This window comes from Littorina saxatilis, linkage group LG11 (assembly GCF_037325665.1).
Source record: "Littorina saxatilis isolate snail1 linkage group LG11, US_GU_Lsax_2.0, whole genome shotgun sequence".
NCBI classification, from domain to species: Eukaryota; Metazoa; Mollusca; class Gastropoda; order Littorinimorpha; family Littorinidae; genus Littorina; species Littorina saxatilis.
Genome location: NC_090255.1, coordinates 34702917 through 34730416, shown reverse-complemented (window position 1 = coordinate 34730416; position 27500 = coordinate 34702917). Strand labels below are relative to the sequence as shown.

General features: G+C 40.4%; 1 protein-coding gene and 2 long non-coding RNA genes across 3 annotated transcripts in view; 1 reads left to right on the top strand and 2 right to left on the bottom strand.

Moving 5' to 3' along the window:
- The first annotated feature begins 1020 nt into the window (after positions 1 to 1020).
- Positions 1021 to 22084, top strand: LOC138980324 (fibrillin-2-like). Its single transcript, XM_070353190.1, has 3 exons — positions 1021 to 1160; positions 1758 to 1831; positions 17381 to 22084. The coding sequence occupies exons 2-3, from the start codon at positions 1762 to 1764 to the stop codon at positions 21796 to 21798; spliced, it is 4488 nt and encodes a 1495-aa protein (XP_070209291.1). The 5' UTR covers positions 1021 to 1160; positions 1758 to 1761; the 3' UTR covers positions 21799 to 22084.
- Positions 5478 to 8023, bottom strand: LOC138980319 (uncharacterized). Its single transcript, XR_011460289.1, has 3 exons — positions 7788 to 8023; positions 7047 to 7277; positions 5478 to 6490 (listed from the first exon to the last, which is right to left on the bottom strand). It is a non-coding gene; the product is annotated as an uncharacterized lncRNA (long non-coding RNA).
- The window catches only part of LOC138980331 (uncharacterized), a 140698-nt gene continuing 127468 nt past the window's right edge, over positions 14271 to 27500 (bottom strand). Inside the window, exon 2 of the long non-coding RNA XR_011460294.1 lies at positions 14271 to 15597. This is a non-coding gene — a long non-coding RNA (uncharacterized lncRNA). The remainder of the gene's footprint in view (positions 15598 to 27500) is intronic.

Here is a 27500-nt window from a genome sequence, read left to right as displayed (position 1 = left end):
AAGTTTGGTGACGATCGGTCCGTTCATTCTTGTGATCTATATGCGAACACAAACACACAAACACACAAACAAACAAACAAACACATCGACCGAATCCTATACACACCCCTATACCGGGGGTGTAATAAAGGAAATCAGGCAGACGCTATAGTAGAACTACCTATAGCCTAAACAATGTCATGACTGTTTGTGCAATTGACCGCAAAGCATTAGGACCAAAGGCATATGCTTGCCCAAAACAGTAAAACACAATCCAAGACTTCCATAAGATCGCTATTGACAGCAGTAATTATTTGTGTACAGTTTTCAAATTTAGAAGGATCATTCATTCTTGAAAGCGTTGGACACGTTTCGATCTTCATATGCAATTAGTTTGTGTATTTGTAACTCCTATTTCATTCAGCTATTTCAAGCAGCACTATAAATTAAAACAAGCTAATTAACAAAAATGCGGCCCTATGCTCCACAGGGAGTCTACAGGAATAAGTCAAGTAAGTCAATTAACAAAAATAAATCTTATCTAAGTTTTATCAAGCCGATACGCATTTAGAGGGGGGGGGGGGGGTGGGGGTGGGGGGGGGGGGGTAGGGGGGGTGCATTGTCACATTAATATTAACATTGTCAAGTACAACTCTCTTGAACTGGTTAATTTTAGAGTGGTTTTTTTGGGGGGTATGTAAGAAGCTGACAAATACGTACTGCACCAGACATAACCTTAAATTAAAAAAAGTTTAAATTGTTGAGACTTGAATAGAACAGTTAATACGAAGTGCATCTTTAACTCTGGAAATGTCCTACCCTGCAAATCTTCATGTGAAAACCCTCTCATCTACTCCAAACGAATAAATAATTTAATGTATGGGAAAAACCTAATTAATATCAGAATAATTGGTCATCTCCTCTGTACAATAATAACATTGCAAGTCAATTTTTGCCACAAAAAAAACAAGCTATATATCAAATATATTGGTAGTAATTGCCAAGAGGTATGTTTTCATTGCAAGGGTACACACACTATAAAAAGGCTTAAAAAAGAGTCTGTATTTGGGATCAACAGCATTCCGACTAGACCCTCCGGATTCAACCTAGGGGTGAGGATTTGTCTGAAGTACTGCTAAACCTTTTGCCTGATCGTGCGTGAAAGATCACCCTCCTAGCTGGTGAGTGTGTCAACTGTGTTTCTATGTTCATTGTGCGACAGACAGATTTAGAGTGTGTGTGTGTGTGTGTGTGTTTGTGTGTGTGTGTGTGTGTGTGTGTGTGTGTGTGTGTGTGTGTGTGTGTGTGTGTGTGTCTGGCCGTGTCGGTGTCTGGGTTTGTGCTTTTATACATACTGATTTTGTTATCAAAGGATGTGCGTACCGGTGAAGTAAAGCCAACAAAACAAAACAAAAATATCAACAACAACAAAGATCCAATGCAGAAAAAAAATAAGCAAGTTTTAAAAACAAATATTAAACAACTACCAGAACACAAAACAATTTTTTAAAAACAATATATATATAATTATATACATATTATAGCAAACAAAAACGAATACTTAAAAACGGCAACTTCATCTACAACAAAAGCAAAACACAAAACGGTAAAAACGGAGACAAAGACACGCTCGAAGCAAAAATACTTGATCGTTTGGACCAGGAATCTGCTTTACAGAGATAGAAAGGTGGACTATAAGTGACATTGGAATGTTTCTTACCCCAGTATTTGGCACTCACACAGCAAATGTATCAAACATCCTCTTCTTTTCATTCCAGGAGAATGCCGGGCGGTAAAATGTTTTCGCTGGCGGCTCTGCTGTGTGTAATTCTCCACGTCCAGCATACGCAAGGTATTTTTAATTATTATTCCCCCCTCTGCTTCTTTACCTCTGTAAACTTGTAGGGGTAGTTATTTTTCGATAATGACCCAGCAACCAAACAAATAACGACCCAGCAACAGCCTGAATCCTCGATTGTGCAATGGGTTGAGAAGTTGTTCTGTTTCGGTACTACTTTTTGCGACTGAAAAGTTCCGAACGCTCTAATGTACGAAGTATACATCTCTGGAGCAAACAATACAAACATACCGCATTTAAATTAACAACTACAGGCCTGAACACATGAATCTCCATATAAAATCCATGAGTTCGGTTGTTTTCGGGGATATAGCTCAGTTGGTAGCGCGCTGGATTTGTATTCAGTTGGCCGCTGTAAGCGTGAGTTCGATCCCAGGTTCTGCGGAAATTTATTTCAGAGTCAACTTTGTGTGAAGACTCTCTTCGGTGTCCGAACCCTCCCCCGTGTACACTACATTGGGTGTGCACGTTAAAGATCCCACGATTGACAAAAGGGTCTTTCCTGGCAAAAATTGCTTAGGCACAGTTAATAATTGTCTACCCGTGTGACTTGGAATAATAGGCCGTGAAAGGTAAATATGCGCCGAAATGGCTGCAATCTACTGGCCGTATAAAATTTCATCTCACACGGCATCACTGCAGAGCGCCTAGAACTGTACCCACGGAATATGCGCGATATAAGCCTCATTGATTGATTTTCTGAATCTAGATCTGCCGTGCTCAAACGTTCATCACAAGCAATTTCCCAAGGCAAGAAACTCATACTTTGTCTAGCGACAAGAGTAGTTCCCCTTCTTTTCACTCAGTTTCTTCGACAACAGACTGCAATCCGACGGTCAGTTTTCAACAATATTTCATTTAATAAACAGATCACACGCAACCAAATGCACACATCTCATCAATTTAAACAACATAAAGGGGTTTCATACACTATTTTCCCCAGAAAACTGAACTTCATACAGTTGTTAACGTTGGAACACGGGTGCAAAAGTTCGTCTGCTAGTCCCATTTGACGAAAAAACATTATCCTAAGCGATACCAAAACATATACAGAACACACAATATCTGCCTTTGCCGCCACAGCAGAATAACAGCATATCTGTGTACTTCATTTTAGTCCAAAATAGGAAAACTGACAAGAAGTGTTAACAGAATGGAATGATTTGCACGGAACTATACAACCGCGCATTAATCGATCGCCTGCGCAGGTTGACTGGTTGAGAGAATAGGATTCGATCAAACTTTCGCAAAAAACTCCTCTTTTCTTTGAATAACTGAAGCAAGGAGGAATAAAGAGGTTACACACCTCGTCTCAGCGATTATAAAAAATAATGGTCTCAGTTCGCGGTCATGAAAAAGCTCGCTAAAGCTCGCATTTTTCATGATCCGCTAACTTCGACCATTATTTTTAATAATCACTGAGACTCGGCATGTAACCTCTACTTATTCCCCCCTCTGCTTCTTTACCTCTGTAAACTTGTAGGGGTAGTTATTTTTCGATAATGACCCAGCAACCAAACAAATAACGACCCAGCAACAGCCTGAATCCTCGATAGTGCAATGGGTTGAGAAGCTGTTCTGTTTCGGTACTACTTTTTGCGACTGAAAAGTTCCGAACGCTCTTATGTACGAAGTATACATCTCTGGAGCAAACAATACAAACATACCGCATTTAAATTAACAACTACAGGCCTGAACACATGAATCTCCATATAAAATCCATGAGTTCGGTTGTTTTCTGAATCTAGATCAGACGTTCATCACAAGCAATTTCCCAAGGCAAGTAACTCATACTTTGTCTAGCGACAAGAGTAGTTCCCCTTCTTTTCACTCAGTTTCTTCGACAACAGACTGCAATCCGACGGTCAGTTTTCAACAATATTTCATTTAATAAACAGATCACACGCAACCAAATGCACACATCTCATCAATTTAAACAACATAAAGCGGTTTCATACACTATTTTCCCCAGAAAACTTAACTTCATACAGTTTTTAACGTTGGAACACAGGTGCACAAGTTCGTCTGCTAGTCCCATTTGACGAAAGAACATTATCCTAACCGAAACCAAAACATATACAGAACACACAATATCTGCCTTTGCCGCCACAGCAGAATAACAGCATATCTGTGTACTTGATTTTAGTCCAAAATAGGAAAACTGACAAGAAGTGTTAACAGAATGGAATGATTTGCACGGAACTATACAACCGCGCATTAATCGATCGCCTGCGCAGGTTGACTGGTTGAGTGAATAGGATTCGATCAAACTTTCGCAAAAAACCTCCTCTTTTCTTTGAATAACTGAAGAAAGGAGGAATAAAGAGGTTACACACCTCGTCTCAGTGATTATCAAAAATAATGGTCTCAGTTCGCGGTCATGAAAAAGCTCGCTAAAGCTCGCATTTTTCATGATCCGCTAACTTCGACCATTATTTTTGATAATCACTGAGACTCGGCATGTAACCTCTACTTATTATCACAGGCACTCGTCACGAGGTGGGCGTGGCCTATGGCTGTCACTTGTGATGGACGGGGGGTCTTTTCTTATGGTTTATACAAGGTATGATACTGAGTCTCTCGACCTCGTCGGCAAACTTCGCATTCCTGCCATACACAGCTTAGCAAAGCAAAACAACGGCTATGATAAAATCAAGTATACATTAAACTATCAGGCAGCTACAGATTTATACCACTTAGACGTTGCTACGGCTGTTATTTTGCAAAACAGCACGGATTTTGGCACACAAAAACCCACGTTGTTCTAGACCGAACGGAAGTTACGTATGACTTAATTCCCCTTATAATCAAACCAAGACAACAAGCTGTGCCTTCATTGGCTGAAGGAAAAATATTGCGCGAAATCTGACGTGTAGATCTGTTGTAGATTTGAGAAAACATAAGAAGGTTGGTTACGTGTAATCTTGAATGAAATAGTAAGATTGTTTTTGTTGCTCAAGACTGTTATTTTTATGGAGCTTTTCTCAATGTCTGTCCAAAATCGCGCACCATAAGAGAGAGGGAGGGAGATAGAGAGGAAAGAGAGAAATTTTGTTTCCCATCCACATCAGTTACGGGTTGGTTGTTGATGTAGAACGATAGCAAAGCAGTCAGGCCAGATAATGCACAAAGCACGAGACGCTTGCAGAGACTTGAAGGATATACAATCAGGGTTCTTGCATACTTACAGTGTGATCTTTATTGCTATTTTTCATCAATGAACATAATGCCACAGCAAAACATATTTAACCCAATTGTACTTTGTGGTTTATGTTGAGAGTGAAATTAGGATTTATCTTTTCAAGAAGTAGACTCTGCATCCAAATAATCTAATTTGCAGGCTTAGATTCCTAGTTAGCTAGCACACAAAGAGCACCAAGTGCAGTGACATCTGTGTACAGTACTGAGTAGGGCAACCGAGCTTGACCCATCAGTCTGTGCAATTATAAGTTGATCAAAATGCTAATCGAATTGATTGAAAATTAAGCAGATAATACCCTCCTGCTGCATATTTTATGCACACATTTTTTTCAACAAAGTAACTAATTGTTTACAGGTTCTGCTGTTCATCACAAGACATATTCTTATTTACATTTTTATTTTCATAAGCCATATACTCAGGATCATTCCACATCTCATAGCTGCATGTGCATACTTCAAAACCATTGAAGAAGTCACACATGAGTAATTATATCATGATCCTTCATATATATTTATTTCAAATTAAATCTTTCATTAAACACCTCCATATGTTACTAATTCATACCAATGTACAACAATACAATTTAGCAACAACAGTATAGAGGAAGACACACTTAACTAATAATCTGCATTCAAAATTATTGCAACACTTCTTTCGACACACACACAAACACACATACTGTTTGGAATCATACTGCTAAAGTTGAACGAACACATTTAACAGCAACATGCAAGCATTCATTCTTGTATTCAAGAAACATGCAAGTATACACTCTTCTTTCGTCTTTCAATAGACATTTTCCGAAAAAGACTGTGAGTGTTTATGGAGTAGTTTTATTTCTGGATGGTGAGCCGAGATAAAATTTAAAAAAATAAAAAACACACACACATGTTGATCGTATAATAGTGAACAATAATCATAAAGTGCATATTTTGTCAAAGTGTTGGTGTCGGAAATATGCACGAGGGAGCCCACATTCACTGCCAGCATGATAGTTTGACTGCTGATTGAAAAAGTTAACACATGATGGTAGTACTCATAAGTTTGGATGTGCAGGTTTTGGAAAGAACAGTGCGTCATATTTATTTGCAGAAAATGTGTATCGGGACTGTGAGGCTTTTCATCACTTGCCTGAACATTATTATCCCTTGGCATAATTAAGGTTCCTAAAGGTCGGCGGTCAATAAAACCCTCAGTAGATTTGTTTCCAAACATCGTCAACTGCAGTGTTGCTCTTTGGCCTAAGTTTTTTTTTCTCTCACTGGTCCACACTTTTTTTTCTGATTTGAAGCACTGTTGTGACCACTGGCTAATCAGCCTGCTGTCCGGTACATTTTGACATGTTGGAGGCCCTCTGATTGAAAAAAATTTGTGATAAATCTTGAAAAAGTTGGCCGCTAAGGTAAATCCACTTCCTCTCCACTGTATAGTTCTTGTCCATCAGACTGTTACTGAAACAGAATATCATTAGTGCGTATAGTCCTTAAGCCAAAACACTGCAACTTTTTTCGTTCACCTCTCCATCTACTTATTTGTTTTGCTTTTGTACGTAGTACACTCACTCTTATCACACAGAGTTTCTCAAATAAAAAAAGAAACAAAACTAAAAACAGAGGAAACAAGCAAACAAACACCACCACAACCAAGAAGAAGAACAACCTAGCTGAAGACAAGCTGTTTTGCATAAACGCAAACATGTGCATAACTCAAAATGGTAATTAGACAGGTAATTAATCAGGTAATTAATCATGTCTAAAAGTCAATTCCTAGAAGTGTGTAAATAGTCAAAGCTCTAACTAAAAATGTAAAATAAAAATGTATCACTAGAAAACACACACACACACACACACACACACACACACACACACACGCGCGCGCGCGCGTGCACACACACACACACACACACACACACACACACACACACACACACACACACACACAGATGATCTTGTATGTTCTGATAACATGTCCTAATTAAACCATTGAAGAATAGGTGTCTGAACTTACTCAGAGATGAAGAGTTGACCTTCTGTTGTTATTCCTCAAGAGATTAGTTCTGCTCATGCATGTCGCCTCGGGTTTTCCGTGTTCGGCCTGCATGCAGTTCCCCAAGCATCCGCTGTGTAAACGGATGTCTCTTTGTTACGTCTGTAGCTCCACTGGATATGAGGCTTCTTGTAAAGTTCTTCTGCAATTTGCTGTTCCAGCACTATCAGTCATCAATGTAGAATACTCCACCTGCAAAAGTGCCAATACCCCTAAAATTATGTGTCAAATAATTAACTTCTGATTCATAATGTAGATCTACACCCGACAGCCGAAATTGTGTGACTGGACAACTGATGTGTAAACCTGATGAAATATAATCTGTAGTTGGTATCACTCGATAATTGCTGCTTCCATATTCAGCTATGAATCTTTAAATTACAATTTAAAACGGATTTAACCCTCCCCTTCGCTTTTAAAAATCACATCAATCTGAGAGAGGAAACATAAAATCCCCTAACTTGTCATTTGCTTCTGGTCGTTAGATCTAAATTACAACTGAACTAGGTGCACAGACTGAGTTTGAGATCTACTTGAATGAGTGAGCTGCCATACCCACGCTACCCAATCTCTCTCTCTCTCTCTCTCTCTCTCTCTCTCTCTCTCTCTCTCTCTCTCTCTCTCTCTCTCTCTCTTTCAAATAACCTGCTGAAGGGTTGGGGATACATGTGTTTGGGATTATCTTTTCGAAAATTTGCTCACCTTCACATGTGGACTCCGTTACGTCTTCAGCAGAACATGGTCAAAACCATGGGTCATATGTTTCGTGACGTTCAACAACAGGCTTTGAATGAGTTCATCGGCAGTAAACAAACAATTCCCTCATCTCTGCTCGTGGTTGAAACACAACCACAATCCCTGACAAAACAGATTTTCCAGTTTTCGAAAACTATCCGAAGACTTGATGCACTGGTCACACTGGCCGAATCAGCTATATATTTTCTCTCCATGGTTTCCAACTCCATCACAAGGATGATACAATCTAAATTTATGTTTGCATCCTATTCCTATTATCTGGAAGTTGCAAGAAGAATCAAGGAATAGGAAAGTTGGTGGTGAACAGACAGATCGACTGACGAACGCCGCTGACAACTTTTTAATTATGCCTGGTCACGGGGTCACATGCGCAGAAAACATGCGCAACCTGTCTGTCGTCTGCTGCAATCTCGGTTTCTGATAACTTCACTACTTCCGTTCGGTCTAGAGCAACGAAGAGAGTTATACCTTGTAATAGTAGTAGTCCTGAGAGCGCACAGGCCCCGCCCACTTTGATCCCGACCCGATCGTGACGAGTGCCTGTGCTTATTATTATCATTATCCCAGCGAAGCTGGAGGTATCCCACGAACGCATTTTCATACCGATAATACATGATAAAGAAGGATTCTTTGTGCCCGGCTACGTGCTACAGTTGGAGATGGAAGTTCACCAAAAATTGGGACCATACTAACAAAAATACGGTGGGTGCAGTAGTCGCCCCCATTTTTTTTAGCAAACGCCACCCAAGGCCGCTTTGCCTTTGGACGGGTAAAAATTCTGTACTTTCCAAGTCTATTTGTGTGTGGTTGTTCAAGACTATGGATAAAGCTCGCGTGAGAAGATTACGTCACGGTCAAAAGTCTTTGACGTCAATTAATGCATCATGACGTCATGACTCCCTGTAGTCTTTTTCTCTCGCGCGGTGTGTGTGTGTGAGTGTGTGTGTGTGTTCATTTTGTGCACATGTGTTATTGTTAGTGTGTGTGTGTGTGTGTGTGCGTGTGTGCGCGCGTGCATGAGTCTGTACTCGTGTGTGTGTGTGTGTGTGTGTGTGTGTGTGTGTGTGTGTGTGTGTGTGTGTGTGTGTGTGTGTGTGTGTGTGTGTGTATGAAGTGTGTGTTAGAGAGTGAGTGAGTGCGTGTGAGTGAGTGTGTATTTTTGTACTTGTGTGTGTGTAACTTGAGGTATGTGTGTGTGTTCGTGTGTGTGTGTGTTTGAGAGAGAGAGAGAAAGAGAGAGAGAGAGAGAGAGAGAGAGAGAGAGAGAGAGAGAGAGAGAGAGAGAGAGAGAGAGAGGTTTGTCTTTCGCTGGGGTATGCAGTGCCTTGGCGTTGCACATCTACTTAATTATTATTATTTAAGTTATTGAGACATCCCAGTGCACTAAGGGATTTATAGAGCAAATCTTGAAAATAATTATTGAACTCAGCGCTATGCGCTTCGTTCAATAATGAATTTTCTCGATTTTCTCAATAAATCCCTTAGTGCACTAGGGTTGTTTCAATAACGATATTGTCGGTACCGCCAGAGAAAAAAAATACAACACGCACATTCTGCTACGCGCATTTGAATAGGCATAACTGTGTGGTCAGGTCGTAGAAGATCTACTTTTGTGTGGGCTGTCTCAAGTGTGTCGTGCTTTCGTCACATGCAAACTCTTGTTTTAATTTCTGTTGGTAAATTCCAGTGTAGCGTTAAGCTAAACAGTAATGATCTTTCAGAGAGACCTCATTTGAACTCGGAGAAAGGACTGTGTTCTTAGTTATTTGCGATTCGAAACCTCCAGTCAAGCTTCGACGGATTGACTGTGCAGAGTGATTTCCCTTGAATTGGCTAACCCCAAGGTCGACGGTCAGCACATTTTCAAAATAAATGTGGTATGTTTCTCGTGTGGTATCTTCACTCATCGGGGAGTCTGGTACTAAATATGAACGGTAAGAATGCTCTGAACCCTACACGTATAATATCCCCATCGTTTTATCGTTCACATTTGCCCAACATGTTAATTTGCTGAGCGGGGTTTATGTCGTCTGCTAGGCTATGGCAATCGAACCACTGCGTCTGCAGTTTCATTTCAAAAACAAAAATTGCTCGTCACGTTGCACTGAGTCTGCACGCATGAGGCAGGCTGGTAATAAGTCTAAAAAATGGTAAGAACGTTCTAAACCCTACACGTTTTCGATTCCGATTGTTCTTGCCTTGGGAATAATAATTCGGAAACCATTCATTTACTGAACTGATGCAGTCGTATTTCAGTGTAGTCTGCTATGTATATTCCAAATGCTGATCTAGCTGGTACGTTATCGGAATAACACTTGTGTTTTCTGTTAGCTACTGGGAATTGTATACTAACTCATCATTTCGTAATGTGGATAATAAGCTACATGCCACTAGTACGGCATAATTATGAGAAGAATCTTCGCAAGTCGAAACTGAAAAATTAGACACAGCGGGTTCTATTTTTAGATCAGTGGCAACTGTGGCACAGGCACATGCAATCTGTCAGAAAAAAACCCACTTCTGCTTTAATTGAGAAGCAGGAAATTTATGGTCATTTGGTATTGTGGAGAATATAAACTACATGTCATTTATTAATTCTGAGGATGAGAGTACAGTCTCGCTTAGGCAAAGGGCGGAAGAATACGCTCTGTGGAAAAGTTAGCGCTTTCTTGGAGTGCGCTAACAGTTTTAGCGCATCGCCATTAGCCAATCAACTGGTTCACATCAGTCATGTGACACCAGTACTTACTGACAATTATTATCATTATTATTATTATTATTTAAGTTATTGAGACATCCCAGTGCACTAAGGGATTTATAGAGCAAATCAAGAAAATTCATTATTGAACGAAGCGCATAGCGCTGAGTTCAATAATTATTTTCGAGATTTGCTCTATAAATCCCTTAGTGCACTGGGATTGTTTCAATAACGATACTGTCAGTACCGCCAGAGAAAAAAAGAAGATTCAAAACGCACATTTTGCAACGCGCATTTGGATAGGCGTAACGGTGTGGTCAGGTTTGTGTCACTGGATCTACTTTTGTGTGGGCTGTCTCAAGTGTGTCGTGCTTTCGTCACACGCAAACTCTTGTTTGAATTTCTGTTGGTAAATTCCAGTGTATCGTTAAGCTAAAAAGTGATGATCTTTCATAGAGACCTCATTTAAACTCGGAGAAAGGACTGTGCTCTTAATTTGCGATTCGAAACCTTCATCGAGCTTCGACAGATTGACTGTGCAGAGTTTTGCCCCTTGCCAAGGTCGACGGAAAGCGGCACATTTTCAAAATAAATGTGGCATGTTTCTCGTGTGGTATCTTCACTCATCGGGGAGTCTGGTACTAAATATGAACGGTAAGAATGCTCTGAACCCTACACGTATTATATCCCCATCGTTTTTTCGTTCACATTTGCCCAACATGTTAATTTGCTGAGCGGGGTTTATGTCGTCTGCTAGGGCAATCAAACCACTGCATACAGTCTGCACTGAGTCTGCACGCACGAGACAGGCTGGTAATAAGTCTTATATATGGTAAGAACGTTCTGAACCCTACACGTTTTCGATTACGATTGTTCTTGCCTTCGTCGCGATATAACCTTCGTGGTTGAAAACGGCGTTAAACACCAAATAAAGAAAGAAAGTTGTTCTTGCCTTGAAATAATAATTTGGAAACCATTCATTTACTGAACTGATGCAGTCGTATTTCAGTGTAGTCAGTGCTACGTATGACAGAGTCGATCGAGTCAGTCTTCCAAACTGGTCTAGCTTTCAGTGTAGCGTTAAGCTAAAAACTGATGATCTTTCATAGAGACCTCATTTGAACTCGGAGAAAGAACTGTGCTCTTAGTTATTTGTGATTCAAAACCTTCAGCTCGCTTCGACGGATTGACTGTGCAGAGTGGCGCCCCTTGAATTGACTCCAAGGACTGGTCGACGGTTAGCACATTTTCAAAATAAATGTGGTATGTTTCACGTGTGGTATCTTCACTCATCGGGGAGTCTGGTACTAAATATGAGCGGTAAGAATGCTCTGAACCCTGCACGTATTATATCCCCATCGTTTTTTTATTTGCCTAACATGTTAGTTTGCTGAGCGGGGTTTATGTCGTCTGCTAGGCTGAGGAAAACGAACCACTTCAGTCTCATTTCAAAAACAAAAATTGCTCGTCACGATGCACTGAGTCTGCACGCATGAGGCAGGCTGGTAATAAATCCTATACATGGTAAGAATGTTCTGAACCCTACACGTTTTTGATTCCGATTGTTGTTGTCTTAAAATAATAATTCGGAAACCATTCATTTACTGAGCTGATACAACCGTTTTTCAGTGTAGTCTGCTACGTATGACAGAGTCGATCGAGTCAGTCGACTTCCAAAAGCTGGTCTAGCTATTACGTTATCGGAATAACACTTGTGTTTTCTGTTAGCCGCTGGGAATTGTATACTAACTCATCATTTGGTAATGTGGATAATAAGCTACATGCCACTAACACGGCATATAAGAAGAATCTTCGCAAGTCGAAACTTAAAAGAAACACAGCGGGTTCTATTTTTAGATCAGTGGGCTTCACTGTGGCACAGGCGCATGTAATCTGTCAGAAAACAACAACAACATTTCTGCTTTAAGCCCCAGGAAATGTATGGTCATTTGGTTTTAAATGTGGAGAATATGAGCTACATGTCATTTATTAATTCTGAGGATGATAGTACAGTCTTTTTTTTTTTTTTTTTTTTTTTCTTTTTTTATTTTTTATTTTTTTTCTCTTTTTTTTTTTTTTTCATCTTTTCTTTCTCTTCTTATTTTTTTCCTTTTCTTTGAACCTCAGTTACAATATGACTCGCTACGAGTATGATACTGTGAGCGAAGCTGAACAGTTTAAACGTAAACAGAATGGGTTATAAATAATAATAATATCATTCTTTCGTTTAACATGGACAATCTTCGAAAATGTACAATATTTTCAATCAATTATAATTTAGCTATAATTCTCTCCGTCAACTGGCATTTGCACACTTTCTCTCTTTCTCTATCCTCTCTCCCCATCCTCTCTCTCCCTCCCCTCCCCTCTCTCCCTCTCTCTATCTTTAATCGTCCTCTCTCTCTCTCTCCCCCTCTCCCCTTCCCTGTCTCTCTCACCCTCCCTGCCACTCTCTCTCTCTCTGATACTGTGAGCGATGCTGAACAGTTTAAACATAAATCCTACCATTCTCTCTCTCTCTCTCTGATACTGTGAGCTAAACATAAACAGATAGGGTTATAAATAGCAATAATATCATTCTTTCGTTTAACATGGACAATCTTCGAAAATCTCTCTTTCTCGCTCACTCTCTCCCACCCCTCCCTCCGCTCTTTGTCTACCTCTCTCTCTCTCGCACCCTCCCCTTGCCCCCTCTCTCTCTCTCTCTTCCTCCCTCAATCTCTCTCTCTCTCTCCCTCTCTCTCTCTCTCCCTCTCCCTCTCTCTCTCCCTCCCTCACTCTCCCTTCCTCACTCTCTCTCTCTCTATTACCATGCTTGTGTTTAAATGAATTAATAATAATGATATATTTTGCTGTTCGTCATAATTGTTTTCATCATTGGTTCACCTTAGTTAATACATTGACATTTGCAACGAGTCATTTACAATAGCATGATAGTACTGGGTTTCTCAGTCAAAAAGCCGAATGGAGAGCTCTCTTTCAAATATACAATTTGGGTCAAAGCCTTCTCCGTATTTGTATATACTTATTGACATTTTTGCAACAAGCAGAATAAAGTTAATATTTCTTATAGTTTGGTCCTGTTGCTTGTTCGGTTGGAAACCAAATAAAACGTCAGTTTCTTTTAATTTTATCTGTGAACCTGTTTTTATATAAATTTGCTTTTCTACGTTCTTCCAAAAAAGTGATATTCTTGGGCATTTAAAGAAAAAATGTTCAATGAAATCAATATCTCCACACAGACTACAGCGATTGTTTTCACGTTTTTTCATTTTGTGTAGTAAGATATTAGTGGGGTAGATATTATGCAATATCTTCCAGTGAAGTAGCCTTAGTCGCTCTTCCTTGGTGCAGTTGTTTGCTATCATCCAATTATTTCCTTCTATTTTATAGTTATATTTATTCATCCAAAAATGTATTGAGCAAGGAGTATTTGCTTTTTGTTTGGTAAGTAGTGATCTAAATTTTTTGGGAGTCCAGTTTTTAAGAGATTGAGGTTCTAGAGAGACAGTCGCTTCTTGAGTTTGGTTATTGTCAGCTCGCATTGATTGCGCAATGAGCGCGGTTCGCATTGCATTATAATCAAACAGCAGAGCAGGGTAGTCCCCGATTTTTTCTGCAATACGTGCAAGTGGTAATAATCCCTCGTCTGTCCATATATCTTGGACGTAATTTATGTATGCATTTGTCCATCTCTTGAAGAACAGAGGTCTGTTTCTGTACATTATCTCTTTGCTATTCCAGAGACAGGTATATTTGAATTCAGTATTGGACAGGTATATATTTCTGAATTCAAGCCATTTAATTAGACATGATTTCCAGAATTTAGATTTGACTTTTTCGAGTCCTAAAAATGTTTTTGGATTGGCAGTAGCATTGAGGCAGCAAAGGTTTGTTCCAACTTCATTAAAGATGTAGGTTGGTATTAATTTCCATTTGGCAGATGTGTCTATTTTTAACTGAGTTATCCATGTCATCATAAAGGAGGCTTGCATATCTATTATGTTTATCATATTACAACCTCCATTCTCCCCTACGTTGCACATTACACATCTTTTTACCTTTTCAAAGGCTCGCGTATTTGTGTACTTCTTTTTCCATAAAAATCGAAATAAGATTGTATTTACTTTCTGTAGGATAGTGGCTGGAGCACTTAAAGCTTGCATTGGGTATACAAATTGTGAAATCAAGAAACTTTTTACAATACATAATTTGCCTGTGATACTAAGGTTTCTTTTAGACCATATGCTTATTATTCTTTCTATTTTTTCGATTCTTACCGACCAATTCTCATTTATGTCTGATGCAGTGACATCATTTTTAAAGATTATACCTAAAATCTTTAGTTGTTTTTTCCATTTTAAGTCACAGAGATGTTCTCTGCTGTCCTTTTGAGATCCTAGCCACATTGCTTCCGTTTTGTTTTTATTAATTTTTAGTTGTGATATTTTCGTGAAATCAGTGACAAGCTTCATTGCATTTTCCAGATCTTGTTTTCCTTGTAATAGCATGCTAATGTCGTCAGCGTACATTGCTAATTTTATCATATCAATTGAGTTGTTAGTCTCTATCTGGGAGCGAGGTAATCGAAGTCCGTGTATGCTTGGATCGTTTCTAATCTTTATTGCAAGAATTTCCAGTCCGAGAATGAAGGCCATTGGCGAAAACGGGCAGCCTTGGCGAATTCCTGTCTCAATCGGGAATGGTTCGGAAATCCAGCCAAGGTAGTTAATACTACTTTCGGTCTCATTTGTGAGAACTTTAACCCAATGCGTAAAATTCTCGCCAAATCCGAATTTTCTGAAGGCCCATAGCATGAATTCCTTGGAGATAGAGTCAAATGCACGTGTATAATCTAGGGCCAATAAAATACCGGGTTTATTTTCATTATTCATATGTTCAATTACGTCATCTATTAATCGGATAATATTACTAGCTTTTCTACCCTTAATGAATCCCACTTGATCCTCTGAGATCAAATCACTTATAACATTCGACATCCTGAGCGCAAGGCATTTTGCTAATAATTTATAGTCTGTATTTGTAAGGGAGATGGGTCTCCAGTTACACAAGTTATCAGTCTTGCTTAGGCAAAGGGTGGAAGAGTACGCTCTATAAATCTCTCAGCACACTGTGATTGTTTCCATAACGATATTGTCAGTAACCACAAGAGATTAGAACATTTGACAAGGCACATTTGTCTGTAGGCGTTTGGATAATTGTGTGGACAGGTCGAGTTAGATCTTGTGTGTGCTGGATTTGCTATGCTTTTCACATGCAGGCAAAACTCTCAAATTATTCTCATTTCGTTTGGTGAATTCCAGTGTATCTTTCAACTAGAACATCAGAACATGCTGAATTTTCCCCAACTCTCCCCAACTGATCGAGTGACGCCCCCTTGGTAAAAGGCCGATGCTTCGCTGATTTCCAAATATACATTTGGCATGTTATTTATCGTGTTGTATCTGCACTCCGGAGGCTAGTACTAAGTTTACATGGTAAGAATGTTATAAACCCCACACGTTTTCTATTCCCATGAGTGCTTCCTTGAAATATGGGAAAACTGTTTATTTACTGAGCTGAGGAAGTCGTCTGCTACGCACGGTAGGACAATCAATTGATTGAAATTTTGGCAAAGCAATCTTCGACGAAGGCCGGACTTCGGTATTGCATTTCAGCTTGGTGGCTTAAAAATTAATTTATGACTTTGGTCATTAAAAATCTGAAAATTGTAAAAAAACATTTTTTTTTATAAAACGATCCAAATTTACGTTTATCTTATTCTTCAGCATTTTCTGATTCTAAAAACATATAAATATGTTATATTTGGATTAAAAACAAGCTCTGAAAATTAAAAATATAAGAATTATGATCAAAATTACATTTTCGAAATCAATTTAAAAACACTTTCATCTTATTCCTTGTTGGTTCCTGATTCCAAAAACATATAGATATTACATGTTTGAATTAAAAACACGCTCAGAAAGTTAAAACGAAGAGAGGTACAGAAAAGCGTGCTATCCTTCTCAGCGCAACTACTACCCCGCTCTTCTTGTCAATTTCACTGCCTTTGCCACGAGCGGTGGACTGACGATGTTACGAGTATACGGACTTGCTGAAAAATTGCATTGCGTTCCGTTTCATTCTGTGAGTTCGACAGCTTGACTAAATGTTGTATTTTCGCCTTACGCGACTTGTTTTTTCGTCCACTCAATCTAACAATTTTTTTTTTATCCCATTCGCTCACTCACTACACTGAGTGACAGACAACAATAACAGTTTAGGGAAACAGATTGACTTAATTTTTTTCATATAATTTCAGGCGACTTCTTTCTTTCCTTGTTTGGTAGGTTGTTAGTGCTTTCCCCCCGGGTATCTGCATCTGATATACAATCAATCTAAATTAAACGGAGCAGTCCCTGCAAATGACACGGAAAGATGACAAAAACTCTCTTCTGTAAGTGGACTACTCATAATAATAACAGCAAATTGAACATGAGAATGAATGCTTCAACGGGTTTTGGTTTTGTTTGATGTCAACGTAATAATGTCACATACAAAAATATGACATGTACGCAACTTTATATGCCTGGCAAGTAATTGAGCTGCTACATGTGTGCCAAATTTCATTCTTGAGCAGGAGGAAAGCAGATCTTTCTGCGCACATGTGTGTGTTGCCACAAAACCTGCTGTCTGTCATTCGGTTTATATAATTAGACCAACCCCCTTAAAACATCTTTAACCTTTTTAGTGGCCATTGTACTGATAGAATTAGAAGTCTCCAAGTTATAAAATGATGAGACTTGTGTATGACAGAGTGTTACCATCTGTATGTTTGCAGGCATATCATGTGGTTCACAAGCTCTCAACTCCAGCCATTCTGACGATGACTTGACCCAAGTAGACCCGGACCACCATGCTTGCTGTGGCGCCCAGCCCTACGACAACAGAACACACTTCTGCTGTGGAGGCACACTTAAAGGAAGCAGATATGAAGGCTGTTGCGGAAATGAAACCTACAACCGAGCGTCACACATCTGCTGTGGAGGCCTAATCAAGCCCGGTGGAACTTGGTATCATGGTTGCTGTGGAGCTGAAGTCTTTGATTCTGAGACTCACATTTGTTGCAACGGTACCCTTCAGCCAAGGGGAGCCTATGACAGGTGCTGTGGAAACGAAACATACAGCTCCGCGACACACACGTGTTGTGAAGGCAAAGTGCATCCTGGCGGGCCGTATCAAGTTTGCTGTGGACCGGAGGTCTTCAATTACCGGATGAAATTATGTTGCAATGGCACGCTTCACGAAAAAGGAACACAAAACAGATGTTGCGGAAATAAACCCTACAACTACAACACACACACCTGCTGTGGAGGCACTATCAAGTCAGATGTTGGACATTACCGTGGATGCTGTGGAACCGAGCTCTACAATTACATGACTCACACATGTTGTGATGGCGTTCTTCCCAGGAACGGAAGCTATGATAGCTGTTGTGGAAATGAAACTTACAACCACTACACGCACACCTGCTGCAGAGGGAAGATCCAACCAGGCGGCTCAAACTATGGTTGCTGTGGAACGCAGATCTACAACTACAGGACACACACTTGTTGCGGAGATAAGATCCACACAGGCGGCACGTATCAGAGCTGCTGTGGCACTGATATGTACGATAGCACGTCATATCTCTGCTGCTATGGCGTACTTCGCGCAAGGGGAGCAAACAACTCTTGTTGCGGAACCCAGGGCTATAACAGCGCGACACACACCTGCTGTCAAAACAAAATCTTGTCAGGTGGAGCATACCGGTACTGCTGTGGAAATCAGGTGTATAACTACAACACGCAGCAATGCTGTGCCGGCACGGTCCAACCAAAGACAACATACAGCAGCTGCTGTGGAAGGCAAACCTACAATCGCTTTACAAACACCTGCTGTGCTGGAAAAATCGAATCAGGTGGACCAAATGAAGTCTGCTGTGGAACTGAAGTCTATAATCGATACACACACCTGTGTTGCTATGGCACGCTGCAAACCAAAGGGACAAACAACACGTGTTGTGGAACCAAAGGCTACGATACCATGACACACACGTGCTGCAAGGGAATTGTCAAGCCTGGTGGAACTTATCATCGATGCTGTGGAACTGGGCTATACGACTCCACGACACAACTTTGCTGTGATATCACTCCTCGAGAGAAGGGAACGCATAACTCTTGTTGTTTGAATCAGACCTACAACTCCTACACGCATACCTGTTGCAGCGGAAAAATCCTACCAGGTGGGTCGTACCATTACTGCTGCGGAAGTCGGGTGTATGATTCCAGAACACAACTTTGTTGTGCAGGCACAACTCAAGAGAAAGGGACCTACAGTAGCTGTTGTGGGAATCAGGCCTACAACCGTGTGACACACAGCTGTTGCGCAGGTATCATTAAGTCAGGTGGAACCTCTTATAGATGCTGTGGAACGGAGACCTATCCTTACCGCACACAAAGTTGTTGTGGATATCAATCAGTCTACAATAGGACCTCACACAATTGCTGCAATAACAAAATCCAGTCAGGAGGACAAAATCATGGTTGCTGTGCAACCGAAGTCTACGATTACAGGTCACACCTCTGTTGCTATGGCACTCTTCACCAAAGGGGAACAAACAACGGATGCTGTGGGACTCAGTCCTACAATACAACGACGCACACCTGTTGTAGAGGCGAAATCAAGCCCGGTGGTCGCTACCACGGCTGCTGCGGAACTGAAGTCTACGATTCCACATCCAAAATGTGCTGCAATGGTGCCGTACAAAGCAGAGGAACTCGCAATAGCTGCTGTGGAACGAAAGCTTACACCTCTGCCGTTCACACATGTTGCTACGGTAACATTGTTCCAGGTGGTTCGTACCAAAGGTGCTGTGGAAATGGGACCTACAATTCCAGGACACAAACGTGCTGTGCAGGAACAGCTCGTGACACTGTGGGATACTACGACAGATGTTGCGGAGCTGATACCTACAACTACAGAACACAACGCTGCTGCGGAACTCAGGTCTACAACACAACATCTCAAACCTGCTGTGGAGGAAAAATCCAGTCAGGTGGAGTGAACCGTTATTGCTGTGGAATGAAAGCCTACAATTCCATAACACACCTATGCTGTGGTAACATACTACGCGAGAAGGGAACAAACAACAGCTGTTGCGGAACTCAGTCCTACAATACAACAACACACCTGTGTTGCAGTTACATGCTACGAGAACGGGGGGCAAACAACAGTTGCTGTGGAAGTAAGCCCTACAACAGAACAACACACACATGTTGCAGCTCTAGCCAGGTCCTTCCAGGTGGATCAAGCTACTCCTGCTGCGGAAGTCACACCTACTACAGGTATAATTCCACCTGTTGTCAAGGCAACATTCAGCCTGGGGGATCGTATTATTATCGTTGCTGTGGAATGAACTCGTATAACTACAGAAACCAGAGCTGCTGTGGCAACCAGGTCCTTCCAGGTGGATCAAGCTACTCCTGCTGTGGAAGTCTCCCCTACTACAGGTATAATTCCACCTGTTGTCAAGGCAACATTCAGCCTGGGGGGTCGTATTATTCTCGTTGCTGTGGAATGAACTCTTACAACTACAGAACCCAGAGCTGCTGTGGAACACAGGTCTACAACAGAACAACACACACCTGTTGCGGGGGAGAAGTTCGCTCAGGTGGAACGTATCACAGGTGCTGCGGAAGTAACTCGTACAACTACAATACACACACCTGTTGCAGCTCTGGTCAGGTCCTTCCAGGTGGGTCAAGCTACTCCTGCTGTGGAAGTCTCCCCTACTACAGGTATAATTCCACCTGTTGTCAAGGCAACATTCAGCCTGGGGGGTCGTATTATTCTCGTTGCTGTGGAATGAACTCTTACAACTACAGAACCCAGAGCTGCTGTGGAACACAGGTCTACAACAGAACAACACACACCTGTTGCGGGGGAGAAGTTCGCTCAGGTGGAACGTATCACAGGTGCTGCGGAAGTAACTCGTACAACTACAATACACACACCTGTTGCAGCTCTGGTCAGGTCCTTCCAGGTGGGTCAAGCTACTCCTGCTGTGGAAGTCACACCTACTACAGGTATAATTCCACCTGTTGTCAAGGCAACATTCAGCCTGGGGGTTTGTACTATTATGGTTGCTGTGGACACAACTCTTATAGCTACAGGACACATGGTTGCTGCGGAATACAAGTCTACAACAGAACAACACACAGTTGCTGTGGAACTAACCAACTCTACAACAAGGCGACAGGTAGTTGCTGCGGAATTCAAGCTTACACCAAAGGGACTCAACTGTGCTGCAACGGGAAAGTGCAGGCTGCTGGAAGTAAGAAACAAAGATGCTGTGGAACAGACGTCTACAAGGAAGGTAAACAGACTTGCTGTGGCGGGAAAGTGCTGTCTATGAAGTCAAGATATCGTTGTTGCGGTGGAACTCAAGTGTACAGTTACAAGAAGCAGAACTGCTGTGACGGCCAAGTCCTATCAGGCGGACAGAAGTACAGCTGCTGTGGAAGCCAAACTTACACAACCAGGACACACACCTGTTGTAACGGCCAGATCTTAGAAGGTGGACGAAAGTACAGCTGTTGTGGAAACCAGACCTACAAGCTCAAGACTCATACTTGCTGCGGAGGAAAGATTCTGTCAGGGGGAAATGATTATGGCTGCTGTAAAACTCAGCTCTACAATCGAAACACTCACACCTGCTGTGGTGACCAGCTTAGGTCCGGCAAAGTGACCAGTGCTTGCTGTGGAACTCAAACTTACAACACATTGACGCACAGGTGCTGTGGAACTCAGGCCTACGATTACATGACAGAGAGCTGCTGTGGAACGCAAGCCTTCAACAAAACAACACACAGTTGCTGCAAGGGAAAGATTAAGCCAGGCGGAAGCAACTACCGATGCTGCGGACCTAAACCCTATAAAACCAAAACGCACACCTGTTGTGGAGGCACTGTCCATGCTGCTGGAAGTGACCATCTTTGCTGTGGACATCAAGTCTATAACTCCTTGTCACAAGGCTGCTGCGGAACTGAAACTTACGACAAAGCGACCCAAACATGCTGTGGCAGCAAAATCCTGCCTGAAGGGACTAACAACCGTTGCTGTGGAGGTCAGATGTACAGCGACCGTGCAAACCGCTGCTGCAATGGCCAAGTCCTTATAGGTACCGGCAGCTGCCCAGCACAACCTGTCATCCCATAGGAACACTGCAACCTGGCATCCCATAGGAACACTGCAACCTGTCATCCCACAGGAACACTGCAAGCTGGCATCGATCAGGCACACTACCAATGGACACTCGATCGGGAAAACGGACGGAACGGACATAAGGACATGGCTATGGACTATAAAGAACATATCAAATGTAATGTTTTCAATAGGACATTTTATAAAACCATTAATAAGTAAATTAAAGTGCAATTCTTAAAGTGTAGCATTGGCTTCTTGAAATGGTAGCGTAAAGTAAATAAAGTAGGTGTCAGCAGTCTACTGTGTGTTTTCTTTTGCTTAAATGTGTTATGTTCAGTCACACATGGTCAACGGAGAGGGAATCTAAATTGTCGCTAACGACAGTCACTGCATGCATGCTTTTTCTCACTGTTTCTGTGCCAATTTTTATTGATTTTACCGCAGATGTGTTTCTGATATCGCAAGCTTTCCATGCATACGATTTAATTAAATATCTGAGCATAGTTAAGAAAGTAAGTAAGTAATAATTTCACCGAATTAGGCCCATAAACATAGTTTGAGTAATTTACTGCTCAATGCTTGACCATGATAGAAGATTCATTGTATTTTTCTATAAAGCTCTAAATATGTGATCTTTTTTCTCTCAAAAACAAGTGTTATAAAAAAGTAAAATGTAACGTGCATTGTCATATCATATTTCCAACAAAAAAAGAAGATATACTACCTCGAGAACACAGATACATAAGCACATATAGCCATTGTAGAACCTTGCTCAGACCACCCAGTTTCCTGTCGATGAAATCAATAACATTAGCACGTAAAACTAATTATTTCGATCATTCACAATTTTGAGTGTTACATACATCGAATGATAACGATTGATAATGGAAAGGTCGATTGATTCAGAAGACATTAGTATTCTAATCGAAAAAGCTTGTCCCCCAAAAAGGACATTTGTACACAGACTGTAGTAAATCAACATTTTGGTCACCTTTTCCCTAAACATTGGATTTTGCAACATTCTGTGCACACATTCATTTGACAAAATCTTCACCAATATGTTCCATCACAACTCACCTGAGTGTGTGTGTGTGTGTGTGTGTGTGTGTGTGTGTGTGTGTGTGTATGTGTGTGTGTCAGTGTGTGTGTGTGTGTGTGTGTGTGTGTGTGTGTGTGTAAAGCCGCACTAATGGGTTCACACGCTTGTCATTTCTCTAACAAAAATGGGTTCTCCAAGAAACGTGAAGTTCCGTTTCATTAACCCATTTTCTGTACGATACATTGTGGGTATCAATGCACACAAATGGCGCCAAAATCAATATTTCAGGCGTACCCCAAAAGTCCCTTTTTGTGGCCAACGTGTGTAAACACTTCACACACGAATCTGTTTAGGTCGGTAACGTAAGACAGTAATCTAACACACATGGTAATTAGGGAAGATATCCTCCGGTAACTTCCGTTTTTCATGGATACCATGCCAGCAAATATTAATACATGTAGCCATAACTTTTGATCTTATATGCTAAGTACAAAATAATGGATTTCAAACCGTCGCGATATAACCCTTTGTGGTTGAAAACGACGTTAAACACCAAATAAAGAAAGAAAGAAAGAAATGGATTTCAAACGTTGATGTTGTACAATTTGTCATTGAAGTCTATTCATAGATAAACGCAGTTGTCCCCTTGATGAACCCGTTCCTTAAAAAGACCATGGCAGAAACAACAATTCAAATTTCATGTCTTTCAAGGGTCAACAGTACTTACTGGATTGTGAAGAAGATTTAGTTATTACACGTAATAGGTAAGTGCAAATTTAGTAAGCATTTGTTTCACCAGAATGGTGTGGACCAGAATAAACACTGATGCGAAAAATTAGATAATAAAAGAGGCAATATAGAGAATACAACATGGCTTCCTGTGTAATACCAGGTTTACACGAGTTGCTCATTTTCAATATTGAATTGCAAACGAAAGCGGACTTTTCAATATTGAAAAAAACGAAAACGAGTGTCAACCTGACATGACACAGAAAGGGGGGTAGTATCTTTACCTGAGGGGGCGAAGGGAGGGGGCTTGCCATGTCCTTTTAGGTCAGCCCGTCTGTAACTGGTCCTCATCTGGTACACAGCTCTTACCGAATCCGAAGTCGAAGCCGTTGGCAAAAATGTGACAAATATTGTTTTCAGAACATTATTTTAAACACACACACACACACACACACACACACACACACACACACACACACACATACACACACACACATACACATACATACACACACACACACACAAGTAGACACATGCAAACTGTTCATCGTGTATTTACGTAATAATACCTTCAGATATACACAGAACGTTCACAGCATGTCCACACATGCCATACGCATGTTTTCATATGTATACTGCCTTTAATATATCTTTGGCTACAAACATATTTCTTCATTATGCATAAATAAAAGATTCATTACAAGCTATAACTTTGCAAGAAGGTAATGAACACATGATCTTTTTTTGTAAGTTTCAATCAGTACAAGTTTTGATTTTTCCAATCTGTTGCCACTTATGAACACTTCTTGAATACAGCAATGGCGGTTTTGATCAAGATAAAGTTATTCACTGGCGAACATGTTTAAAAAATAAAGAGAGAGACAATAACAGAGACCAAGAGGAGAGAGAGAGAGAGAGTGTGTGTGTGTGTGTGTGTGCGTGCGTGCGTGCGTGCGTGTGTGTGTGTGTGTGTGTGTTTGTGTGTGTGTGTGCTTAAGGCACATTCTGAAACTAAGCACATTAAAAAATACTCTCTACTCTCTTGAAAACAAAAATAGGAGCACCATTCATCAATTCAATATTATGAACAAACATATATAACGTGTATTATCGCCTATCAATAACGAAACCACACTAATTTTTTTTAAACACTATCTTCTGGACACGAATCACCATAATCACATCATAACAAGTCGCGTAAGGCGAAATTTATTACTACATTTAGTCAAGCTGTGGAACTCACAGAATGAAACTGAACGCACTGCATTTTTTCACAATGACCGTAGTCCGCCGCTTGTGCATGACGGAGTGAAACTGACGAGCCTGTTCAGCGCGGTAGTGGTTTCGCTGTGCTGCATAGCACGCTTTTCTGTACCTCTCTTCGTTTTAACTTTCTGAGCGTGTTTTTAATCCAAACATATCATATCTATATGTTTTTGGAATCAGGAACCGACAAGGAATAAGATGAAATTGTTTTTAAATCGATTTCGGAAATTTAATTTTGATCATAATTTTTATATTTTTAATTTTCAGAGCTTGTTTTTAATCTAAATATAACATATTTATATGTTTTTGAAATCAGGAAATGATGTAGAATCAGATGAACGTAAATTTGGATCGTTTTATATAAAAAAAATTATTAAAACTTTCAGATTTTTAATGACCAAAGTCATTAATTAATTTTCAAGCCACCAAGCTGAAATGCAATACTGAAGTCCGGCCTTCGTCGAAGACTGCTTTACAAAAATTTCAATCAATTTGATTGAAAAATGAGGGTGTGACAGTGCCGCCTCAACTTTTACAAAAAGCCGGATATGACGTCATCAAAAGTATTTATCGAAAAAAAGAAAAAAACACCCGGGGATATCATTTCCCGGAACTCTCATGTCAAATTTCATAAACATCGGTTCAGTAGTTTGGTCTGAGTCGCTCTACGCACACACACGCACAGACAGACAGACAGACAGACAGGCAGACAGACACACACACACACACACACACACACACACACACACACACACACACACACACATAGAAAACAGAGACAGACACCGGCTGAGGCACATAACTCGGTGCTCTAAAAAACAAAAACACATCAACACACACATGAACACCAAACGGGTATTACACACACACACACACACACACACACACACACACGCACACACGCACGCACACACACACGTACGTACGCACGCACGCACGCACTCTCTCTCACACACACACACACACACACACACACACACACACACACACACACACACACACACACCACGACCGTCGTCTCGATTCCCCCTCTATCTTAAAACATTTAGTTAAAACTTGACTAAATGTAACAAAAACGTCACTCTGATCACTGTACAAAAAGCATAACAGTTACTTACAAGACAATTACCATCTTTATCTAAATGCAGTCCTACAGACATCATCTTAAACCGTTTTAATCAATTTTCTTTAGCTGTCTCCAAGTATTTAACTCGAAAAACAACTTTCGCAGATGCCAACGATCAACTATAAAGATCTATTATATTTAAACAAAACTTAGCTCTTTGACCAATATAAATGACTAACACACCTGCACATTCACTAATTGCGAAACAAGGTTGAACCACATGAACTGATAGCAATTTTATAACTCTTTTCCAACTTATTAACAGTTGTGATTCTCTTAATTTTTCTTAAAGGAAAAACTCCAGTAGTTGTCTTTACTTGTTACCCATCATTATCCAGCATTTGCACATTCATACAAGAAACTTGAAATATTTTCTGATTAACAATATCAATAAATAATTTGTTGTCAGACAGAATTCACCAAAAAGCAAAACATTTAATGTAAATCATTTTTCCGTGCCCCCTCCCGCACCTCAAGCATTCTGAGTATCTTATGCTGCAACTCCCAAACAGATATTGAATTATGTCTTCACAAACAGAAAACCTGGTCAAAGTAATATTAGGCCAAAAAAAAAATAGGTGTGGTTACGGTAACATATCCACAAAAAAATAGGGTAGGTAGGTAGGTAATCACTTTTTTTTAAAACTTTTTTTTCTAATGTGTACAAATTGAACCTACTTGACAGGGAAATAAGTGTGCGACTCGGGCGCTTTCGCTTGCATTGCGTTTTTTGCACTCGGGTGGGTTTTTTTTGACAAATGTAATAAAAAGTTATAGGATCGGCCCCTAAAAATAGGGTAGGTCGGGTTACCGTAACCACACCTATTTTTTTTTTAGGCCTTATGCTATTAAGTATTGATAGCAACTGCTTCAGGAGCTTAAAAAAATCAGTGTTTTGTAATCTTGATTTATTGTCTGTTAACAAACAAAAATTATACAAATATAATTGTTTTGTGTGCTGATTAACGAAAACTTATCAATCAACAACTATTCCCTTTGTAATCATTAACTGAGTAGTATATTTACGATGGGTCAAATGACGAATTCCGAAATGGGTTGTGAAAAAGTGAATACCCTTTTTACATTTAGTCAAGTTTTGACTAAATGTTTTAACATAGAGGGGGAATCGAGACGAGGGTCGTGGTGTGTGTGTGTGTGTGTGTGTGTGTGTGTGTGTGTGTGTGTGTGTGTGTGTGTGTGTGTGTAGAGCGATTCAGAGTAAACTACTGGACCGATCTTTATGAATATTGACATGAGAGTTTCTGGGTATGATATCCCCAGACCTTTTTTTCATTTTTTCGATATATGTCTTTGATGACGTCATATCCGGCTTTTTGTAAAAGTTGAGGCGGCACTGTCACACCCTCATTTTTCAATCAAATTGATTGAAATTTTGGCCAAGCAATCTTCGACGAAGGCCGGACTTCGGTATTGCATTTCAGCTTGGTGCCTTAAAAAATAATGTATGACTTTGGTCATTAAAAATCGGAAAATTGTAATAAAAATTGTTTTTATATAAAACGATCCAAATTTACGTTAATCTTATTTCTACAT

Bases quoted from the DNA above. Each gene is read 5' to 3' on its own strand.
- LOC138980324 (XM_070353190.1), top strand. From the start codon at position 1,762: ATGCCGGGCGGTAAAATGTTTTCGCTGGCGGCTCTGCTGTGTGTAATT. The intron at 1,832-17,380 runs GTATTTTTAATT...GTATGTTTGCAG, and splicing joins CCACGTCCAGCATACGCAAG to GCATATCATGTGGTTCACAA.